This window comes from Miscanthus floridulus, chromosome 3 (assembly GCF_019320115.1).
Source record: "Miscanthus floridulus cultivar M001 chromosome 3, ASM1932011v1, whole genome shotgun sequence".
Lineage (NCBI taxonomy): Eukaryota > Viridiplantae > Streptophyta > Magnoliopsida > Poales > Poaceae > Miscanthus > Miscanthus floridulus.
Window position 1 is genome coordinate 112,937,089 of NC_089582.1, and position 24,552 is coordinate 112,961,640.

General features: G+C 43.8%; 1 protein-coding gene across 6 annotated transcripts; it reads left to right on the plus strand.

The window, feature by feature from the left end:
• The first annotated feature begins 1,100 nt into the window (after nucleotides 1-1,100).
• On the plus strand, nucleotides 1,101-14,247 carry LOC136546535 (calcium-transporting ATPase 5, plasma membrane-type-like). 6 transcript variants are annotated; one of them, XM_066538514.1, is made up of 35 exons: nucleotides 1,101-1,212; nucleotides 1,337-1,525; nucleotides 2,358-2,474; nucleotides 2,557-2,599; nucleotides 3,031-3,146; nucleotides 3,243-3,374; nucleotides 4,409-4,498; nucleotides 4,683-4,752; nucleotides 5,522-5,592; nucleotides 5,682-5,765; nucleotides 5,861-5,938; nucleotides 6,024-6,095; nucleotides 6,300-6,383; nucleotides 6,485-6,567; nucleotides 6,671-6,779; nucleotides 6,868-6,923; nucleotides 7,011-7,053; nucleotides 7,154-7,237; nucleotides 7,464-7,601; nucleotides 7,768-7,833; nucleotides 7,913-8,011; nucleotides 8,496-8,606; nucleotides 8,683-8,847; nucleotides 9,544-9,603; nucleotides 9,925-10,089; nucleotides 11,210-11,326; nucleotides 11,406-11,504; nucleotides 11,888-12,025; nucleotides 12,354-12,454; nucleotides 12,573-12,618; nucleotides 12,708-12,842; nucleotides 13,057-13,164; nucleotides 13,243-13,334; nucleotides 13,650-13,747; nucleotides 13,853-14,247. In XM_066538514.1, the coding sequence occupies exons 2-35, from the start codon at nucleotides 1,403-1,405 to the stop codon at nucleotides 13,876-13,878; spliced, it is 3,219 nt and encodes a 1,072-aa protein (XP_066394611.1). In that variant the 5' UTR covers nucleotides 1,101-1,212; nucleotides 1,337-1,402; the 3' UTR covers nucleotides 13,879-14,247. The 6 variants fall into 6 exon arrangements, with proteins under 6 accessions (XP_066394611.1, XP_066394614.1, XP_066394613.1 ...); XM_066538515.1 differs by having other exon boundaries at nucleotides 1,178-1,212; nucleotides 1,344-1,525; XM_066538517.1 differs by lacking the exon at nucleotides 8,683-8,847.
• Nucleotides 14,248-24,552: the final 10,305 nt, after the last annotated feature.

Genomic DNA, 24,552 nt, shown 5'->3' on the forward strand with positions numbered 1-24,552 from the left:
ACGTAAAAAAAGCTAACGACTTACAACGTGAAATGAAGTGAGTATATATATATATTAAAAACGATAATGCTACCATTAAGACATCCAGAAGGCCGAACGTCTCGCTCTACCCGTGCTGCTCGCCTAAAAAAACCAAATCCCCACGAAATTCCGTCTCCCCCATTCCACGCTCGTGCGTCACGGCTTCAGGGTGCCGCGCTTCCGCCTCCATCCCACGCCGCCACCCACTCCGGCGCGCCGCCGCCGCCCGCCATCCCCTGCGGTGCCCCCCATCCCCGCGACACCTCCGTCTCCCGTGGAAAGGAGGAATCCTCCGCGTGAGGTACGCTGCTAGCCGTCCCACCGACATAGCTGCCGCCGAACCTGGTCGTCGGCGCCTCGCCCTCCGCCTCCAAGTTCCATGCGCGTGCTCGGCGAGTGTAGTGGTGCCTCCGTCCCCCACCGTGTTGCCGTGCTTCATCCTTCGCCGCGCCTAGGCCAGGTGGCCAGGAGAGGGGGGCGTCGTTGGCCAGACCTAGGCCAAGCGCATTAATTATCCTATTTTTTTAACATCTTAGTGTAGTTATGGTTAAGTGGTGCACCCCCACCGTTGTGCTCTAGCTTCGCCTCTGCTAGTGTCCGGATGTAGCCATGCCCTATTAAAAAAGAAAAAATTGTCTGGTGGACATCCAAAGTGATAGTCGTTTGCTGGCGGACACTAAAAATAATCAAATTTCCTGAAAGACACTCTGTTTTTTGCAAAATATGCTGAAACATTCATTTCTAACTTGGACAGAAATGAATATTTTAATAGGCACAGTGTACGCCAGCATATTTTGTAAAAAACAGAGTGTGTTTCAACAAATTTGATTATTTTCAGTGTCCGTCAGCAAACGATTGTCACTTTGGATGTACGCCGGACAATTTTCCCATTAAAAAAAGAGCAAAATCAAACCTCAAGAACGAACCGTTGGCTTTCTTTTCCAAGACTGACCCGCGGGCCATCCTGTTCCGCCCCACATGTCAGTATAACGGTCAAAGCGCCGCACAGTGCCTTTCTTGGGAGCTTCCTATACTGCACTGGTCGCAACGGCTCCCCGATAAAAAGAGCAGAAAACCCGCGCGCACGCAGACTGTCACGCACTCACGCTCGCTCACACCGGAAGAGGGAGGAGGCCTGGCGTTGGAGGCGGAGCCGGAGGCGAATCCGTTGGAGCGCACGCGAAGTCCAAGGTGAGGCGATGGCCGCCGCCGCCGCCGCCCCCGGTATCTCGATCCTCCCGGCGTCGTCGTAGATCCTTGTCGTTCTGATATGGCCGATCGCCGGGCCTGTGCGTGCTGCTGTGTTGTTGCGCAGTGATCAGTGCCTCGGCTTCGCGGGATCCTGCCATCTGCCAAGGCGGAGGCGCTGCGCGGGGTGCGGATGGCCTCGGGGACGGGGAACTCGCCGCCGCCGGCGCACGAGGAGGAGCAGGTGCTGGAGGGAGAGGACGCATTCGAGATACCCAGTAAGAACGCGTCGCACGATCACCTGCGACGGTGGAGGGTACGGCGTCTCCACTACTACAGTTCTGTTCAAATTTAGCGTTTTTTTAGTTCGGGATGAAAATACCATAGGCTTGAGCAGTTAAGCTCAAACCTGCGCATTGCGGTCCGCACCGCGAAACAGCCTGTAGTTTGTATTGGTAGATGCCGCGTTAAATGATGATAGGATTTTTTGAATCACTAATTTGTTTGTCCTTTTACTACCAGTTTGTCACATCGTATTACGGTGGTGTTTTTTCCCACCGAGAATGTGCTTTGCACACATTTCGTCACTAACTTGGCCCAAACACCAAGTGGCGGCACACGAAGACTCAGCATTCTGATGGGTGCTTGAGAAGTTCCTTCAGACTCCTCTGTGCAGTCCATTCTTTCGTGGGACTTCTGGTTTGCGTCGCAAATAATGTCACCTTTTTGTGACTAATTTATGCTCTGTCTCTGATGGTCCTCACTGAATTAGAGTTATCTTGGATGAATGCTGGGTACTGATGGAAAGATCAGTTCATGCTAAGTTACAAGTCTTTGGGCACCTGCCTCGAGGTTTTAATGTTAAGAGACATTACTTTGAAGCTAGGGGCAGCCTTGTATTCAGTAGAACGATGACATACTGCATTCTGAATACTCCTGTATCACTGTATGTATACTCGTGGAATCAGAAAGTTTGTTGGCTTGGCTATGTAATTCCCCTTGAATATAGTAATTAGTTTTGAATCCTGCTATTTGTTACTCCTAACCACCATGTACACTTTTACGAGAAACATTAGTAAAGTTTGTTTCATCCTTCAATAGGAGGCTGTACTTATGACTGCATGTTCTCTTTTCACTCTTCATTTCAGCAAGCTGCTCTGGTGCTCAATGCTTCTCGTCGTTTTAGATACACTCTAGACCTGGAAAGGGAGGAAGAGAAAGAGAACTTAAGAAGAATCATACGATCCCATGCACAAGTGATACGAGTAATATCTTATTTGCTAGTTGAAAGAACAGTTTTCTTTTCTGAAGTAAATACATTTTTCATTCCAAGTCTGAATTCTTCAGGCAGTATTTCTTTTCAAGGAGGCTGGCCAGAAGAACCTAGGAGGTACTGCTTCCATCATCCAACTTCTAAGCTTAATGGGAAGATTCCACCATCCTTGCAAAATGGTCATGTAACAAGGGAAATCCCATGTGAATAGTGACATGTCATTATTAATTTATCTCTTGGTAGTAATAATTATGCCATTGTAAATTTCTTCTTTCATTTCATATGTTAAATTTGCTAAGTCTCTTACATCTGAGTGACCTTCAACTTTGTACCGCTTTCACATTTTCCTGATCATATGGCCTTATATGTCATATTGTTCACGTGCTTTATCACAACATAGATTACCTTGAGCAATCTCAATTTTGTCACCATATAATCCAATAAAAATGATTCCCTAAAAAAAAACCCCAATAAATCTCTCTCTCTCTCTCTCTCTCTCGATTAACTGTAATACAATTGTGATGTTTTTAATGCTTTTATCTAAGCAGAGTATTGCACTAGCATAAAAGATGAGACGCTCTCTCAGAGATTTTCAGTTGATCTGAAAAAACTCAAAATGCTGAACAGAGACCATGACGCTGTTATATTCCAGGAGGTTGGAGGGGTAGGTTCAATTGAAATTTTACTTGGGTCTGTAACTTATTTTCCTACTTTTCATTCTGCGGTTTGATGACATTTCTTACAGAATGCTCCCATTTAGGTTAAGGGGCTTTCAGATTTACTAAAGAGTGACTTAGACAGAGGAGTTAGTCCAGATGAGAATGAATTGGTGCGGAGGAGAGATATTTTTGGGGCAAACACATATCCACGCAAGGAAAGAAGAAGCATCTGGGTACACAATGTGGATAAGTGGCCAACACATATTTTCTAAGCCTCTCTTTTGAAATAACCACTCCTAGTTCATTTATTCTAGGGAGCTGTATTATATTTTCTTATGTTTTCCTCAGTTGTATTATGTCGTCCGGTCCTATGACTCCAATTATGTTTATCGACACGATTTGTCCGACCAGGTTCTAAGTCTTCCGACTAATCGTGTCTTAATCACGATTAGTCGTCCGATTAGGATGGAAAACCACTAGCTTTCATTTTGAGCATTGGGCTGCCTGAACAACTGGGCTTCTGCGAGCTGGTAGGCTGGCCATCCCGAAGATGAGCTCCTCCTCTAGTCCTCCAATCGTCCTCCATCTTCTTGCTGCTATGCTGCGTGTGCGTTTGATTTGTGCTCTGCCCTGCTATGCTTTGCTGCTGCTCTTGCCTCTTGCTCTGCTGCTGCTGCTCTAGCTCTACTGCTGCTGCTGTTCGTACCTCATGCTTATGCTGCTACTCTCTGCTTAGTGCTTACATACACCTATGTGGCTGATGCTATATGGTATATCAGTGCCCTAGTGCTTACACGTATGTGCAAATGTGCCAATATGGATAAGTGGCCAACTGGCCATCAAATCTCACAAGAATCTGTGCCCTAGTGCTTTTAGACTCTTTCTGCTTGCTTTTATCCTATATGGTGTATTAGTCCTGGAGTGCACAGGACGACTATATGGACAATTCGGACCAACTAGACTCCTAATCGGTCTAGTGGACGACTAACCGTGATTAGTCAGCTGGTCGGTCCCATGGCAACTATGGTTGACTAGATGATTTGATAACAATACTTCCTCTTTATTCCGCCACCGAGATAGGATGTTAATTATGTCGTGGAACCAATAAAGATTTGATAATTCTAAATTTACATGTGGTATTTTCAAAATGAAAACTTTAGAACACAAATTAACACGCAAGTGATATTCATTATTCACTAGCATTTCATTGCTTGAAACATACAACTTGTGTCTTCAAATTTAATATTTATTATTTCCTTATCTGCAGCATTTTGTATTTGAAGCCTGTCAGGATTTAACTCTTGTAATTCTAATGGTAGCTGCTGCTATATCATTATCACTGGGCATGGCAACAGAGGTATCTTTATGACATTCTGATGATCTTTTCTCGTCTCCATGGGTAGTCATCTTGTCCTTTTTTTTCTCTCGAACATGTAGTGGTCATCTTGTGTTACCCACCAAGTTTCAACTGGGATATAATTTTGATTAAATAACAATTTGGCTGATTAGGATCCATGATTATTCCTGTTTCCACGATTTAGGGTGTAAAAGATGGATGGTATGATGGTGGAAGCATATTTTTTGCCGTCTTCCTTGTGATATTCGTTACAGGTAAACAATTTGTGTTTTACAGTTAGCTCTCTCCTTTCTTTTACTGTTGTCAAGTTATGCCCGCATCATTTCATCAATAAGCTTAAGTTATTGTCTAAGGTAGGCAATATACCCACATCTCAACCACCAACCAAGCCTCTACATCACAGCTCATTCAGGCAATCAGGCCTTGATTAAGGAATATATATTAAGTAGTGTTTTGGGGGCGCAGATGCAGACCGGTCATGCCTAATGTAGTCAACACAGATTTCTTTCAAGTAAATGGTCTTGCAGGGTTTCAAGCTTAGGAGCCATGATGTCCTACTCTGCAATTGTAAAAGTACACCTACCCTTGCTGGCAATGTAATTGGACCACTATTTTCACTCTTCTTAATACAATGGCATGCAGTTCTTATGCGTGCTCGAGAAAAAAAAATGAATGTTATGTGCCAACCATTACACCAAACATCTTAGGTATTAGAGAAGGACCAGTTCTTTTTCCTCTTTCCTCTCTCCTGGAGAGACCTGGGTCTTCTGGACCCTCCTTTAATTCCTCTTCTTTTATTTTCTCAAGGGAAACCTGTTTGCTTTTTGCCTTTTCTTTTCTTATATAAATAAATATTTACCACAGTAGGGGCTTCCCCTACTGTTTTCACTCAAAAAATATGCTCATATGTCAAAAACTGCACTTAAATATGGTCATGTTCTATTTTACGGTTTTCCCTCATGTTACAGTACCCCGAGTCATCTTGTTCTGTTCTGATACTTTATTTTTTCACAACTTTCTTAGCAACCAATGATTATAGACAATCACTTCAGTTTCAACATCTGAATGAGGAGAAACGAAACATACAAGTTGAGGTGAGTACGTTTATACGCATTTATTTTGGGATTTAATTCTGCATATAGACAGTCATTCTATGTCAGTACCAACTTATTGTGATCTATAGGTCATCAGAGGTGGTAAGAGATTAGTAGCTTCAATATTCGACCTTGTTGTTGGTGACGTGGTTCCCCTCAAAATCGGTGACCAAGTACGAAATCATATATTCTGGTCTATCTCTACATCTTAGTTCCTTCTCTATTTTCCCCTAAAAAATTTGATGTGGTTATGTTCATCCATCTTTAGGTTCCTGCAGATGGTATACTGATATATGGTCATTTTCTTGCAATTGATGAATCGAGTATGACAGGGGAATCCAAAATTGTAGGTGTTGGTAAAAAATGGAACCCTTTTTTGTTTCCTAAAATCTGCGTTTTTTCTAAATGTTTCAACTATATACCATGATCAGGTTAATAAGGACCAAAGGGCCCCTTTCTTGATGTCCGGTTGCAAGGTTGCAGATGGTTATGGCTCTATGCTGGTAAGCATCAGACTGTTTTCCAGGGCTTGTGGAGTATAACTTAATTGACTCTTTCAAAGTATATATGGCGAGTGGAGTGTGTTGCTTTAGCTGAGTATGCTTTCTTGTACAGTATTACGTGTATCGGCTCCTACTATCACATTCATTCTGGCACTTTATATTCACCACTAACATAATCTTTCTGCAATTGCTATCAATACAAAGGTAACTGGTGTGGGTATCAATACTGAATGGGGTATGATGATGGCCAACCTTTCAGAGGATACTGGTGAAGAAACCCCATTACAGGTTAATTTCTTAAGTTGCCTTTTGAAAAGGGACGCTTATGCACAATGAGTCTATTTTGACTCAATATTGATTGGTCCTTGCTCCCACTTGCTTTGGCATAGGTACGCTTGAATGGTGTTGCTAATCTTATTGGTATTGTGGGTTTGTTGGTTGCTGGTGCTGTCCTCGTTGTCCTCTGGCTAAGGTCTGTTCAAGAGTTAGTTGCCATGACATTGTGGTATATCTTACACAGTTATGCAACACTTCAATGTCTGTTTCTTACAAGGATTTTTTTTTTTTAAATACAGGTATTTTACTGGACATACCAAGAATCCAGATGGGACTACCCAATTTTTGGCTGGAACAACAGGTGTAAAACAGGGATTTATGGGGGCAATTAGAATTTTGACAATTGCTGTATGTATTGCTAGATAGTTTTTTTTTTTGTTAATGTTATGAAGAGTATCAGCTTTTACACACCTGATTATGCCATATTTCTTTATAGGTGACTATTGTGGTTGTTGCTGTGCCTGAAGGACTTCCTTTAGCAGTAACATTGACGTATGGATTGTTTATCTTTCATGCAAGTTACTTAGAATTTTTTTCGGTACATTACTCATGGTTTCTTTTTTCTTTTTTTTGTTTCAGTCTTGCATATTCAATGAGGAAGATGATGCGAGACAAGGCTCTGGTAAAACCTCAGATAGATTTATGAAGCCAAACCTTCATATGACTTAGTATATGTATATACATATTTATATCATTGACTTTTTCATATTTTTTTTTCTCAGGTGAGACGGCTCTCATCTTGTGAAACAATGGGATCAGCAACCACTATTTGCAGTGACAAGACTGGAACTCTTACCATGAATAAGGTTTGTGAAGTCAATATGTACTCACCACAAAAGTACCGTATATTATTCCCATGGATGGTGTTACTTCATGTTTTTTCAATTGAATTCTAAAATATGAAATTCTAACAGTTACAAGTGCATATATTCCTATACTAGTGTTTAACTATGAAACCCACGATGGCATAAAGTCAATGACACCTTAAATTCATATAATTCTTTTGGTACCTTGTTTGTATTGATCTTCTAGATGACAGTTGTTGAAGCGTATTTGGGTGGGAAAAAAATGGATCCTTATGATAATGCCAGCACGATGTGCACCAGTGTGACAGATCTATTAATTGAAGGAATTGCACAGAACACAACAGGGACTGTGTTTATGCCAGAGGTAATAAACTCCATAAACATTGTATTGTTTGCAGAATCTAGTTGATATGCTACATTGACATGTATACCAATTAAGTTCTATTGATATGAATTGCACGAGATCAATCCTATATTGTTTTCATATCATGGAAAATTAAATCCAAGTTAGTATGGTTCCCTATTTTTAGGATGGAGGAGCTACGGAAGTTACTGGCTCACCAACTGAAAAAGCAATTCTTTCTTGGGGCCTTATGGTAATACTGAGTATACACTCATTTATTTTGCATTATTTCCTTCGATTTATTTTATTGATTTGACAGTTTGCCTGTATAGATTGGGATGGACTTCAAGGATGTGAGATCAAAATCTTCAGTTCTTCATGTTCTCCCATTCAATTCAGAGAAGAAGCGTGGTGGTGTGGCTTTGCAAGTGGTAAGCTTATTCTAATGCACTGAAAAATTCTGAAGGAAATAATCTGTTGTCAAACAAGAAATTATCATGTCTATTATTGATTATTTATAGTGGAACTAATAAGGACATAAAACTATATACTTTTTTTTGAACGAACATAAAACTACATACTTGGCTCTGTGTAAATTTGAGTTTTGCTACTGATTTTCACATTTTTTACTTTTTTTATGCAGTGCTTGTCTAGATTTCCAGATCTCATTACAATTCTTTTGCTGAAAAAAATATCATCCAAGTGCTTTTGGATAATCTGCCACATTTTCATCTGACCCTGACAATGTTGGGGTTTCTTTCCTTCTCTGTTTGGATCTTCTTTATATGTAAATATGCCTATTAGTTCCTTCCTGAATGCTTGTCATGGCGACAATATCTTATCTGTGCCTGAGAATCTTTCCTACTCCCTTTTAGATTGCCTTACCTCACTACTCTTTTGTATGTGTATTTGCAGTCAGATACAGAGTTTCACATTCATTGGAAAGGGGCAGCAGAGCTACTATTAGCATCTTGCCGAAGCTGGCTTTCTACTGATGGTTCTGTTCAGCCAATGAATTCCATCAAGGTAAATATGCACCCAACTTGCCTTTTTAGTCATTCTGATTTCTAAAGTATTATTAACTTTAAAGTATTCTTTTCAGCATAGCGAATTCAAGAAATCGATTGATGATATGGCAGTGAGTTCATTGCGTTGTGTAGCTTTTGCATATTGCCCCTGGGAATCCAAAATGGTCCCAACGGAATCTCTAGATAAGTGGAAGTTGCCTGCGGATGATCTGACTCTTATTGGGGTGGTCGGGATAAAGGTAGTTTATTATGAGCCAATGTATATTTGTACGTCTCCTCAGTACTTGACTTTGATATTACGTCTGCGTTCTCCCCCCTCCCCCTCCACACCCCCCCCCCCCCCCCCCCCCCCCCCCCCCCCACACACACACACACACACACACACACACACACATAATGATATAACACTCAATTCCAGTTGCTAGCGTCAAGTTTTTACACGTCATTCTCGAGTCGCATAACCATAAGTATGGCAGAAATGAGAAGCTAAGAGTATAATGGTGCAAAAACTTGTTCTTGGTGTTTTGTACCCATTATGTTCCAAACTTATTTAACTTTGACCAAGTTTATAGAGAAATATATTCACATTTACAATACCAAATAAATGCACTATCAAGACATATTTCATGGTGGATTTAACAAACTAGTTTTATGTTGTATACATTGATGCATCTTTGATCTTTTTATAGACTTGACTTGGTCAAAGTTAGAGAAGTTTGACTTAGGACAAAACTAGAACACCTTAATATTTTAAAAGAGTGATTTGTTTTTTTACAGGCCCACTCTATGTTTAGATTATTCTGCAAAGTAACTCTAGCTCCTTTTGTTTATTTGCTTGTCTAGGCACATATTCTGTTCATATTTGTCCATAACTTGTAACTTCCCAGTGATTGAATTCATTATTCACCCTTCTATAAGAGTTTCTTCTACTGTAGGATCCCTGTCGCCCAGGAGTGAGGAATGCTGTGCAATTATGCAGTACTGCTGGTGTAAAGGTTTGTTGTCATCTGTACTCATTTATGTTCCCCTCTACTTTTTTATCATGCATTCATTCACCTTCCGGATTTTCATCCGTTTGTTCTAGTCTGAACTTATGTTGGTTAATCTAGATCATGAGTCATGTGTCATGACCATCTCTTTAGCTTTTTTGCGAATGCGCCTGAGCGCGTATGACCATCTCTTTAGCTCATATTGTGCTTTGAATAATAGTACTTACAATGTGCCAATGTTAAATTCATTTTATGAACATAATTTTGCTTCTCATGACTTAAAATATTTATTTCAATGTTTTATTTTGTGCCCCTTTTTTACTTTAGGTACGCATGGTCACAGGAGATAATGTTGGAACAGCAAAGGCCATTGCTGTGGAGTGTGGAATATTAGACGCAAAAGATGCTGCATCAGAACCTAATGTAATAGAAGGAAAAGTGTTCCGCGAGATGTCTGAAACTGCACGAGAAGATATTGCTGACAAAATTACAGTAAATCTCCATTGATATCTCTCCCTCATTATGTTACATTTTAGGATTTATATGCCACAGTAGATTCCATTTATATTAAAATCACAATAATATACTTAAATACTTAATAATGTACATTTTCCACTTATATATGATTAGTATGGATTTCAATACAACACATCATTGTATCCATTGGTTGATAGACTTATATAGCATCGCACCTTTGGTGTCATGGTGGAGTTGTTGGTTCAAATCCTAGTGCACACAATTTAAAGAATAACTAGCTGTGTGCGTCCCTAATTAGTGCAAAGGCTGCAAATTATCTCCATTATCTAAAATTGAACCAACTTAGAGCTCCACATAAGACCCTGTCTACTCATCAAAATGTTTTACTATATGATGTATGGCAAATTTGGAGCTACTGTTATCCATGACAAAGAAGGCTCAAGTTAAATTGGATGCGGCTGAACTACAGTGATGCTTTGTGCTGAAAATTGATGGTTCTCCTTTGTTTTATAATGCAAGTAGCGAACATTTGCAACGCCTTTTATTTTAATTAATAACATGTCATTACTAGACCATATAAAAAAACTAGTTGATTAGTTGGACTTAATAAAGGAAGAAGCCCATTTTACTACCCTGAACAATCCTGTTCACTTAATCCCATCAATAAAATGTCAGCTCAATTTACTCCCCAAACTATTTCAATTATTCCAATCTACCCCAGTAATTTTTTCCTTTTTTGTTTCTTCCTATACAAATTTAGTTTTAAGTTCAGAATTTGTAGAGTGACATAACTTATGTCAAAGAAAGGTATATTAAGAATTTTTCATGATTATTTTCATAGATTAGGAGCATGTAATACTAAATTAACTCTAGAAATACAAAAAAATATGAACAATATGATGAAAATTCTTAATGTATTTGTCTAACATAGGATGTCATGTTATTTATCACCCCACAAAATGTGAACTTAAAACAACAATGACAAAATCATTAGGGGAAATAGTGGGTTAAAAGGATAAAGTGGATTGTTTGGGGTATTAAAATGGGATTTCCCCTAATTTAAAGCTCGTCAATGACATGAGAGGTACTTTTGAATTTTCTAAATATCAGTCACTCAACCAACTCTCTGTTGCAGGTAATGGGAAGATCTTCCCCAAATGACAAACTTTTGCTTGTTCAATGTTTAAAAAGAAGGGGCCATGTTGTAGCTGTTACTGGTGATGGCACAAATGATGCTCCTGCATTACATGAGGCCAGTCCAAAATTTCATCATTCCTTTGATAATCAACCTGCAATAACCTTCTCCTAATCCTGAACTTTTTGTCATATAGGCTGATATAGGTCTTTCAATGGGAATATCAGGAACAGAAGTTACCAAGGAAAGCTCAGACATTATAATCTTAGATGATGACTTCACCTCTGTGGTCAAGGTTATCTTCTGTAACTTCAAAGTATAAGGCATTCTAACCAAGATGTGATGTGTCCCAGTATACTTTCGTCACAGCATGCATGATGCCTTTGCTTATCGGCATGCATAATGTCATAGCTTGTCAATGTTTTTTTTTAATGCACGTAGTTTGTCAGCGTGACAAATTATCAAATCACTCGTTATGTTTCTTTTTGTGATCTTTCTGTTAGTTGAAAAAATGCATTAAAACGATATAATAAATGTTTACAGTTACCGTAACAGCCCATACCTGCAGATATTCTTGCTGATTTTATACTTCGCTTGCTTTGAGTATACTTAACGATTATTTATAACATCTGTCTAGACTTTAGAGCGTGAATGCTTATTTTAAATTTCTCCTTTCAGGTTGTTCGATGGGGCCGGTCTGTTTATGCAAATATTCAGAAGTTTATCCAGTTCCAACTTACTGTTAATGTTGCTGCCCTAGTTATAAATGTGGTTGCTGCTGTGTCCTCCGGGGATATTCCTCTGAATGCTGTTGAGGTTCAGATTTTCCTTTTGACCTGTAGAACTACAATATTATTCTTACTTTTAAATTTTTTTATAGCTCCTCTACCTTGTTACTGGAGTGGTTTAGCATGTCACGTGCATGAGAAGGGCTATGGCAAATCTTTGCTGTCTATTAGAAATATTGGATGCATATTATTTATTAAAGGAATTGGATACAGATTGTTACAATAGATTTTTATGTTTCTAGAAAGTATAGCAAGGCACTTAATGTAAGACCTTGCAGGAATCTTATTTGGTACATTTCTTGCAAATGATGCCCAGTTTGTTTGTTTTTATCTACTTATTGTTCCCCCCTTGTCAGCTTCTTTGGGTGAACCTTATTATGGACACACTCGGAGCTCTTGCATTAGCAACCGAACCACCAACAGACAACCTAATGAAGAGGCATCCCGTCGGTCGAAGGCATGGCATAACATCCTTGATAGCTATCAACACTTTTGTTTTGTGTACTCTGTTCTATTTCGTAGTTAGGTGTTGTGCAAAAGCAGCATGATATTTACTTTCTAATTTACTTCCGCAGGGAACCTCTTGTCACAAACGTTATGTGGAGAAACCTTTTTATCCAGGTCTCTAGTTGTCTACTCATCTTTATGTCTTGAAGTAGACCCTGCTGAATGGGGCCATGTTCATTTTTACATATCTAACTTCATTGCAGGCACTGTACCAGATAGCAGTTCTTCTCATATTCAATTTTGATGGCAAAAGGATTCTTCGTTTACAGAATGAAAGTTGGGAGCATGCTGGGAAAATTAAAAATACCTTTGTCTTTAATGCATTTGTCTTTTGCCAAGTAAGTTGGTCGCTCTCCAATTTAAAAGTTTCCTTCATATGGCTTCAACATACCCTTGCCATATACCCACTTTTTTTCTTTAAAAAAATGGATATATCGCCCTTTAAATTATACCAATAATCATATGTACTCTACAGCTTCTTAGCAGCTTGGTAAGTCTATTATACAGGACCGTAGAATTGTTTTCCCATACCTGCTGTGCCATTTGTGTCAGATCTTCAATGAGTTCAATGCTCGCAAGCCTGAAGAGAAGAATGTCTTCAAGGGAGTTACAAACAACCACCTTTTTATGGCCATAGTTGGTGCAACTACCGTGCTTCAGGTAACATGCTATTAGAATGCTTTTAGTTTTGCATGGTTTGACGAACGGCAATTATCAAGTATTAACACTCTCTGTCAGATCTTGATGATTGAGTTCCTCGGGAAGTTCTTCGATACTGCTAAACTTAATTGGAGACTATGGTTGCTGTCAGTGGCTATTGGCGCAGTGAGGTATGCATGTATGCTACTTTTGTGTTTCAGTCAAAATCCCTGCAGCGTGCTTTCCCAACAATTTGTAATGCTAATCTTGAAGTATATGGTATATACCTACAAAAAATGTTCAAAGTTATCACATTTGCATCAACCGAAGTATACGACTTGCAGTTATGTTCTCTGCTATGTCAGCCAACAAGTCAAATAATACAGGACACTGTTGACTAGAATCAACTTACTGAACATCGTTTAATTTGCTCTTTGAAGCACCGAGTCTGATTTGACGACAGACCAATCATCCTAGATTCTGATTTGTGCCCATTTTGGATCCAGTTGGCCTCTCGCCTATCTTGGGAAATTCGTCCCTGTGCCTGTCAGGCCTTTACAGAGCTACTTCAAGCATTGTTCTTGTCGTAGAGGACCACACCGAGGTAATTCACGAGTATATGTCTAGACAACCGATCGTTTCCCATTGACTATCTGCATTAATAAGCAGCTTACACCAGTGCCTACGTGCATTGCGTTGCATGTTGCAGATGAAGAGCAAGGCGGCAAGAGCTGAAACTTGGCAGGTACGCCCAGGCTAGATCCTCATCAGGAGCTTCAGCTGAAGCAACAGCCAGGGCGTGCATTACCCCTACATATATATGCAGATGCAGACGCATCCAGAGAGAAATAAAAAGAGAGACCCGGCTCATTGTGCGGGGTGCATCACTGCAGAAGATCGTTATGCCGGTGCTATACCACCCTTCTAATTCCTTGCAAATTCTGTTGGAACTAAACCTACATTCCCAATGGTTTCCATCGAATTGAACTATTAGAAGACAGTGGCTTGGTTATATTGCGAACTGCAGCAGTTGTACCGCGCGGCTTGTTCTGCCTTCTGCGTTCTGCGTCGCCGTGTTGTACTGGAGACCGGAGAATTAACGAATATTCGCGATCCCGGTTCCGGGAGCCTAACAGGAATGCACAGTGATGACTGATGAGGCAGGGGTCTAAGCATCAAAACATGCATCCTCCGTTCCTCCACCGTTGCAACTTGCAAGCCCGCGCGCGCCGGCACCAGCCAAACGGCGGGACCGGGACCGCGGCATGGAGAAGAGGGCAATCGCGGCGTCCTCCCGGGGCCCAACGCCATGCCACGACGCACCCGGGACCGGAGAGCACGAGCTCATGGGCGCAGAGCCCCCTGGCCCTTCCCCTGATGCGCCGCGCTTGGCTACTCATTTGCTCAACGGCTTAACGCCCCTCGCTCATCCACGGAGGGCAGTGCTAGAGCCCGGATGGCCGGATGTCCGTGCCTGCACTCCGTCGCCCCCCGCACATCTGCATCCCGTGCCCGCAACACAGGCCCGTGTCGCCCCACGTGGGGAGTCTCCGCTCGCGCCCCTTCGCTTCTCACATACATGCACGTGGCCAACAGCTGCAGCGGGTGGCTACGCTAGCATCCATAAGAGGGGGAGGGGCGGCAGATGTCCAGCCAGCGCCGGGAGGAGGAGCAGGAGGAAACATCGAGGCGAAGGTGCACCTGATCTACTTTTAAAACATCCGGATGCAACACTTACCACATACGTCTGAAGGCAGATAAAATACATGAAACACGCATCTGAAACACTAGCTACGACACCAGATCTACTTTTAAAACATTAAGATAAAACACTTGCAACATACGTATAAAACAGCTGAATCACTCAAAACATTCATTTGAAACACTTGCAAAAAACACCTTAAAACACTTCATATGTGTGAAAACATATGCAGCATCCAGATGAAACATTTGCAAACATACGTCTAGTAAACGAGATGAAACATTTAGAATATACACTTGAAACATACGTATATAGCCACTGCAACATGTGCAACGTTTCAATCTACTTTTGCAACATCAAGATGAAACACTTGCAACATCTAGATAAAACATCTGAAACACTTGAAACATACTCTTGCAACATCGTATTTGCTTGCACGAATGGAGGCACGCCGGCGCGGAGGTTGATGGCGACGCATGGACCTCGTTGTGCGGTAGCGGCACGGGCAACTCGCCGGTAGGCGTAGCGTCACCAGAATCTCGTCCTCCTCGCCTTCTTGCTGGAGCATCCATTGTGAAGGCTCGCCGGCTTGGTGGAGGCGGCCACGGCTCGCCAGCTCGATGTAGGCGGTCGTGGCGAGGAGACAACGAGGTGGAGGCGGGCAAGGCAGACTGGGCCCGGTGAGGAATGCAGCGCAGAGGAAGCAACATGGGAGGCAGCGTGGAGGAGGCAATAAGGGATGGGGTGCGGCGTGGATGGGACGAGCAGATAGAGTCGTTGATCAAGCAGCGTGTGCGGGAGTGAGCGGAGGGAGGCGTCCTATGAGAGATAGCAGCGGGGATTGGAGAGAATTGGGAGGAATCAGAGCAGAGTAAGCCGGAGAAAGAAGAGGAACAGTGGGACGACGGAGGAGTTCTCTTAGTTTAGGGAAACAGAATTCGGTTTGACAAAAGTTGCTTCTCTCCTCTCACACGACTCTTTTAACGATTATAGAGGCAGAGCCCCTTGTCACGCACGCATGCGTCCTCAGCCGACCCATTCTCCACCGTAGTACTTGGGGTTTGCCTTCTTGGACCTCTAAAAGCCCTAATTTGACTTTGGATAATTGATGAAACCTATGCACTAACATTTGTCATGAGATGTGATATGAGCTAGGTTGGTGCATTCCAAGTGAGCAGCATGGTGACACTCAAAGTGATGGTGATGATCACATGAAATGATGAAGATAGCAACATGTTATGATGATCAAGTGCTCAACTTGGAAAAGAAGAAAGAGAAAAACAAAACCGTATGGAGATCAAGGCAAAGGTAAATAGAGGTTTTGTTTCGGTGATCAAGACACTATAGAGAGTGTGGTCACATTTAGGATAGATGGCTGAACTATTAAGAGGGGTTCTTAACTAGACATTTTGGTCATCTAGTGCCACTAGGTGTTGGACTTCATGCATTGCATTTAGGCCTAGTGCACATCGGAGAGCAAGCGAAAATATTTATAAAAAATGTTTTGAGAAATGCTAACTTGGCTCTAACATATTTTGAGAAAACACTTTGAGAGTTAGCATTGCTTGTGGAATGTTGCTCTAAGTTGTCATGGAACGAAACGAGAAAAGTTTGCAACTTGGGGAAGGACTTAGTGCCTGGGTGGCACCGCCACCCATAGGGCGGTGCCCACTTGGGCTCGATAGAGAAAGGCCGAGAGCGGCTAGTTTAGGGTGGTCATCGGACACACCGATGTACACCGCCTCGGGCGCGGCGGTGCACCGCCTGGTCACCGCCACTAGGTGTCCGGTGCCACCGCCGTTTTTCTCCAGAGACAGGCGCAAGTGAGGGAGGTCACCGCCGTGGTCACAGCGGTGCACCGCCCTATTTTTCCAGAGAGGGCCGGTTTCAGGGACTTGGCTGGGATGGTCACCGCCACCCCTAGGGCGGTGCCACCACCATGCCTTGTCCGGTGACGAATGGCTAGTCCATTGGGAAGTGACCGTTGGGGCACCACCACCCCCAGGGCGGTGTGCCACCGCTGTGTCCGGTGCCCCCGCCCCAAAGGATACAATGGCTCTATTTGCTTGTGTGGCTATAAATAGAGGGTGTGGCCGGCCTTGGCCACTCTCTTAGCACCTCTTACGCTTGTGCACACCCTTTAGAAGCTAAGCAACACACTTCACTCACTTGTTCACTTGATTTCATCATCTTGAGTGAGATTGGAGAGCCTCTAGTGCATTGCATTGAGTTACATCATCTTGTGGCACTAGTTGGGTGATTTGGGTTGGTTGTGAGCTTGTTACTCTTGGTGTTTGCCGACAGCTAGACGCCCCGGAGATTTGAGGATCGTTGAGCGGAGTTGGTGATTGTCTCCGGCCTCGATCGGTTGCTTGTGAGGGGTCTTGTGCCTTTCCCGACGGAGCACCAAAGGTAACTCTAGTACATTGCTCGTGTCATTGAGCTACCTCACTTGTGGGTAGGTTCTTGCGGTGTCCAATTATGTGGATGAGGTTTATGCAACACCTCTTAGCCGTCGAACCACCAAGTGTTGGTCGACACAACAGGGACTAGCGTGCCGGCAAGCATGTGAACCTCGGGGAAAAAATCTTGTATCTCTTGTGTGATTGAATTTCTCCTGGTGATTGGATTGTCTACATCTTGTGATTGGTTCATTCCTCGATGCGACGGTATAAACACCCTACTCACCTCTTTATATTCCTTGCAAACTAGTTGTCAAGCTCTATAGTGTAGTTAGTCTTTGAGAGCTTGTTAGTTTGGATAATGTGGTTCTTTAGTTAGTCTTTGAGAGCACACTAGCTTAGTGAGTAGTGTCCTAGCTTATTGTGTATGTTAGTGATCATAGCAACTATAATTGTTGGGATAGATGGCTTGCAATCCTTGTAGAGCTAGAGCAAAATTGATTTACGCGTTTGTTGTACTAATCATTTTGCTCTAGTGTCTTGTAGAGATTTTAAATAGGCTATTCACCCCCCTCTAGTCATATTATGACCTTTCCGCCTCTGCGCCTTGGGCCGCTCACTGGGCTTGCTTGTAGCTAGACCATCTTCAGATGATGAGGCAGCAGCCTGGGCGGGAACGCTGCTAACACTCCCCCTTCCTTGGAATGTTGTTTGTCCCCGAGCAGCAGCTCTTGGAAACTCCAAGGAAGGTGGCAGGTTGTTCCACTTCACCAACACTTGAATGCGACTGGTGCCGTGAGGAACAAGGCGGGACTCCAGTATCTGCTCAAGCACCAGATTCAGAGCAAAGTCAGATGGGAGATCGGCAATTACCTGATGAGTTGCCCCAATGGCCTTCTTAAGTTGAGAGACGTGGAACACCAGGTGTATAGATGAATGTGTTGGCAAATCCAACCGGTAAGCCACTGAACCGATTCGAGCAGTAATGCGAAAAGGTCCAAAGAAACGAAAGGCCAATTTCTGATGAGATCTTGGAGCTAATGAAGTTTGCACATACGGTTGGAGTTTCAGGTATACCAGATCACCAACTGCAAAGCTGTGCTCAGATCTATGCTGGTCAGCCTGTTTCTTCATTCGATGTTTGGCGTGAAACAGATCTTGCTGCAAGAGTTGATCCATCCATTGAAGATCAGATGTCCAGGCCTCAACCTCTGAATGGACGGCAGCAGAAGGGTTAACAACAAGCATACGAGGAGGGTAGAGTGCCTCAAACAGAGTCCGACCAATTGCTGAATGAGTGGACGTATTATACCAAAACTCCGCAGATGACAACCAAGAGCTCCAGTTGCGAGGGCTGGCATGAACATAGCAACACAAATAGGTTTCCAAGCACTGGTTGAGTCTCTCTGTCTGACCGTCCAAGCACTGGTTGAGTCTCTCTGTCTGACCGTCAGACTGGGGGTGATAGGCCGAGCTCCGGCACAACTTGACATCGGCTAGCTTGAAGAGCTTAGACAAAAAATGGCTGGTAAAAATATGGTCACGGTCAGAGATGATTGCACCTGGTAGCCCGTGCAGTCTGTAGACATTGTGAAAGAAGGACTTGGCAACCCCGGCTGCTGAAAAGGGGTGACAGAGAGCAATAAAATGTGCATACTTTGTAAGCGGGTCCACTACTACCAGAATGCAGTTGAACGAATGTGATAACGGAAGACCTTCTATGAAATCCATAGAAAGGACCTGCCAGGCAAAGTCAGGCACCAGCAATGGCTGGAGTAAACCCAGGGACTTGGCGCGATCATACTTAAATTGCTGGCAAATAGAACAAGACTGCACAAATTCTTTAACGGCAGACTTCATACCTTTCCAGGCGAAACACTGTTTAAGCCTCATGTGGGTCACAGGCACACCAGAATGACCTCCCCAAGTGCTGGCATGGAATTCTGATATCAGGCGCTGCTGCAGCGCAGAATCATTGCCGATCCAAATATGATTACGAAACCGCAGAAGCCCAGAATTCAATGTGAAATGGGGCACCGAGTTAGGATCCAACGCCAGCTTTGTCAGCAAGGAAGTTGCAGCAAGGTCGGTAGAATAACTGTGCTGAACAGCAGTAGACCATGTTGGCGCAGCCACAGAAGCACAAACTACAGAAGGGGCAGGATGCCGTGACAAAGCATCTGCTGCACGGTTATCAGTACTCGGACGGTAAACTATCTGATACTGCAGGCCAAGGAGTTTAGAAAAGACCCGCTGCTGCCAGTGAGTGTTCAAGCGCTGATCACCCAATTGTGTCAAACTGCGCTGATCCGTCATGATAGTGAACTCCTGAAATTGCAGATAAGCGCGCCAAGTCTGTACTGCTAGGAGAATGGCCATAAACTCTTTTTCATACGTAGAGAGACCACGGGTCTTCGGCCCCAATGCTTTGCTCAGGAATGCTAGAGGGTGTCCGTCTTGCGTGAGAACTGCTCCTACTCCAGATTCGGATGCGTCCGTTTCAATTGTGAAGGGTCTGTCAAACTTGGGTAACGCCAAAACCGGAGAATGACAGAGGGCAGATTTGAGCGCCAGGAAGGCAGACTCATGGTCAGGTGTCCATATGAACAATGTATTTTTCCTCAGCAAATTGGTCAATGGCTTCGAAATGATCCCAAAATGGCGTACAAACCGACGATAGTAGCCGGCCAGGCCCAAGAATGAACGGAGCTCCTTTACAGACAATGGCGAGGGCCAATTGGCGATGGCTTCAATCTTAGATGGATCAGTCCCGACGCCTGTTGCGCTAATTACATGGCCCAGGTAGGACGTAGGATATCTTGGTCTGTGCAAAGGAGCATTTCGACAGCTTCAAAGTCCACTGGTCTCGTGCAAGAAGTTCAAAAACCATCCTGAGGTGCTTCGAGTGCTCCTCTAGGGAAGCACTGTAGATCAAAATGTCATCGAAAAATATGAGGACAAACTTCCTGTGGTGTTCATTGCATCTTGAAAAGTACCAGGAGCCCCCGTGAAGCCAAAAGACATCACCCTGAACTCAAACTGACCAAAGTGGGTTTGAAATGCCATTTTGAACTCTTCTCCAGCCTTTATGCGGATTTGGTGAAAACCGGCTTGCAAATCCAAACTTGTGAAATAAGCAGCCCCTGAAAGCTCATCCAACAACTCCTCAATAATGGGCACTGGGTACTTGCCCTTCACTGTAATAGCGTTTAACTGACGGTAATCCACACAAAACCGCCAGGTCTGTTCCTTCTTTTTCACCAGTAAGACAGGCGAAGCAAATGCACTGGAGCTTTTCTGGATAAGACCTTGCTGTAGCATGTCATGAACTTGTCGCTCAATCTCAGTTTTTAGCAACGGAGCATAGCGGTAGGGTCGGTCAAACACGGGCTGAGCACCCGGAATCAAGGGTATGGAATGGTCACACGGACGCTATGGAGGCAAGCCAGTAGGTGGTTGGAACAGGTGATCATATTATGCTAGAAGAGCCCGCAGTTCAGGGATGGTAGGAGCGACTGAAACAGTGGTGTTATCCTTCTGCAGCACACACAACTGAATCACTGAGCCAACAGGCAGTTCAGGAGCATTACCCACCAAAACAGCAGTGGAGCCTTGGTACGGAATAGATAGCCACTTCTGTGCCCAGTGCACCTGCATAGGGCTGAAACTAGCCAACCAATCTAGACCCAGAATCATATCAAAGGATGATAACGGTAGCAGCTTAAGATCATTTGTGAATGTGCAGCCCTGGACAGACCAAACTGCAGCTGGTATATGGGACGTGCACTGTAACATAGCACCATTGGCAACTTGCACAGACACTGTTGGGTGAAGCTCTTGAATTCCAGACAGAGACTGAGCCAAACTGGAGCTAAGAAATGTGTGAGAACTGCCTGAATCCACCAGAATTGACAGTGAAATCCCCTGAATAGAACCGGTGAGGCAAAGAGTCTTAGGAGCTGATGCACCTGCAATTGCTGCTACTGACAGATGCATCATTACTTGTGACGCCGCTGGGGAGGGTGGGCTTGAGGTTTCTGCATCATCCATGTCAGGAAACATATCAAGCAATTCTTGCACCAGATGTAACTGAACCACCTCAGAGCATTTGTGTTCCCAGCTCCACTTAGCACGACATCGGATGCACAAACCACGGGCACGACGAGAGGCACGAAGTGACCTGAATTTTTCTTCAGCTGTACCCTGGTCACCTCCGTCACACGAGGAGCATCAACAATTGCAAGCTTCGGTGGAGGTGGTGGAAGAGGAAGCGGCGCAGGCCAGGCCGGCTTCTGTCCCGGCAGAACATCCACGCGCCGATACGGACGCTTGATCGCTCCCATGGCTTCTTCCTGCAATTGGGCAAGAATGCAAACAGTATCCAGTGTGGACGCTGAACGAGAACAACAGCTTTAATCTCATCGCGCAAGCCGTTAATGAAACGCTGAGTGTAGTACAGCGGATCGCGGTGCTTAGCATAGGCCTTCAGTTCATCTACAAGAGCTACGAACTGATCGATGTACTCGGTCACAGGCCCGTTCCGATGAATCTGAAACAGGCGACACAGCAGCAATTCGTGCTCGTCCCGTGCAAAACGAGAGAGCAACTGTGAACAGAAGTCAGTGAAAGCCCTAGCTTAGTTTTGAATTATTGATGAAACCTAGCACTAACCTTTGTCATGAGTTGTGATATGAGCTAGGTTGGTGCAATCCAAGTATGAAGCATGGTGGCACTCAAGAGATGGTGATGATCACATGAAATGATGAGATGACCACATGTGATGATGATAAGTGCTCAACTTGGAAAAGAAAAAAGAGAAAAACAAAAACCGAAATGATCAAGGCAAAGATATATGATAAGTTTTTGTTTTGGCACTTAAGACATCATAGAGGGTGTAAGTGCACTTAGAATCGATAGCCGTATTATAAAGAGGGAAAATCTTTGGCTAAACGATTTATCGAGTGCCACTAGGTGACATGACTTTTGCATATGCATTTAGGAACCTAGTGGGCTAACTTTGACCCTTATAAAATGCTTTGAAAAACGCTAACACACGTGCACACAAGTTTGACACTTTGTGGTTAGCAAGTTGGAAGCAAGGACGAAGCGGTTGAGGAGATAGAAAAAGAAAAGAAGGAGCTTGAAAGCATCTAGGCCCCTAGTTGGATTTTGATGATTAATGACAATACATGGTTACTATGACTAACGTGTGTTTTGCAGAGGCAATTAAGTTAGGTCATGGTAATAGAGATCGATTGAGCAATCATGGTGGTCATGCCCCTACGATGGAAATTATTTCGGTTTTCAAAGGATGGACGACAAGATTAAGGATGGACTAGTTCTAAGTGTTGATTGGAGTTGAGGAGACACTTAGAGTAGTTTATGACTTTGTTTTTCCTTTGGCCATACTATTACGGGGGGTATGGACAGGTAGCTTGACCTAGGTGAGTCTAGTGAGTTAGGTGTGGTGCACACTTGCTAAATCTAGCACTAGGTGGCTCCTAAAAAGCCCTTAGATCTATTGGAGCAAACTTCATTCACGTATGATCGAGAGTTAGAAGTGAATGGAGGGTCAAAAGTTGACCAGACACTGGTTCTGAAGTGACCGGACGCTAGCGCAGAGTCCGGTCAGTTCATTTGATCAAGGTGATTTCATCTGGTGTGACCGGACACTGAGAGGTGAGTGACCGGACGCTGAGTCCCAGCGTCTGGTCGACTCCAGTAAGGTTCTAGAGAGAAAATTATGACCGGATGCGTCTGGTCAGTGCTGACCGGATGCTGTCTAGCGTCCGGTCACAACTTAAACACTAGAGTTCGAGGAGAACTGACCGGAGCGTGCGGTCAACATGACCGGAGCGTCTGGTCACCCCACAGATGCACATAACGGTTTGTTTTTCAACCAAGGTTATAAATACTTCCTCCATTCATGTGAGGGGGTACTTTTGCTCATTCCAACAGCTGAGAAACACCTTTGAGAGTGCCAAGAAGAGCAAGGTCCTAGTGAGGTGATTGAGATTTGAGAATCCCAAAGAGAGCCCTCATTAGTGAAAGCAAGAGTAGCAAAGTGTGTATCCACCCTTCTCATTAGGCTTGTCGTGGTCAAGTGAGAGTTCGTGCTTGTTACTCTTGGTGATCGCCATCACCTAGACGGCTTGGTGGTGATTGGGAGCTTGGTGATCATCCGGTGGAGCTTATGGATGACCTAACTCAAGTTGTAAGCGGTTGTGGGTGATACACCATGACGGAGTGTCAAAGAATCAACTCGTAGAGAGCACTTGATCCTTGCACAGATCAAGGAGGAGCTACACCCTTGCGCGGGTGCTCCAACGAGGACTAGTGGGGAGTGGCGACTCTCCGATACCTCGGCAAAACATCGCCACGTTCCTCCTTCTCTCTTTACTTTGAGCATTTACTTTGAGCAATTCAATTCTTGTCATTTACATTCATAGAATTGCCATGCTAGAGAAGATTAGAACATAGGTTGCTAAACTTTTGTGCGGTAGATCAATAGAAACATTTTCTAGGCACAAGAGGTTAATTAGGCTAACCGTAGGACTTAGTTATTGCAAAGAAATTTACAATTAGCCCAATTCACCCCCCTCTTAGGCATCTTGATCCTTTTAGAGCTGCACTCTGACTGAATAGAGGCTTCGTCCTGACCAGACGCTAGTCAGTCAAGTCCGGTCATTTTTAAACCCTAGCGCGAAATTGGCCGAGCGTGCTGAGTTTTGATCGAACGTTGGCCTAGCATGGCCAACACGTCCGGTCACTTGTTGAGTGTTGGTGATCGAGCACGACTGGACGTGCAGGGTCCGAGTCAAGTTGCACTGACGTACGGTGACGTCGGCTTCATGGCGTGCGCAAAGAAGATGAGTGACCTCCTAGACACCCTCATGGCGGTATGGTGCCCCCTACAGATCTAGTTCGCCATGGCTTCATAGAGCCTTTCGACGAGGGGTCGAGCAGGAACCTAGTGATCTCACTCCTACTACTAGAGTGCTTGATGCTATTATGAGGAGGACCCTACTTCTGAGGATGGGGTATCATGAGGGCTTGACACGCATACAGCTATGGCTTCTAAACTCTCTGATACAGCAGACTGTGTTTGATATTTGGGATCTCCTTCTATCAGAGATGGAGGATACTATTGCAGAGGGGTTCAGGGGTCACAGGCAGTTGCCATATGCTCACTAGATTACATTCTTGATCCATAGGGCAGTTACTGTGAGGCCACCTGAGATGCTGGCAGAGTATAGTGGTGCTACTATAGAGTTCCCTACATACAACATGACTCAGATGATCCGC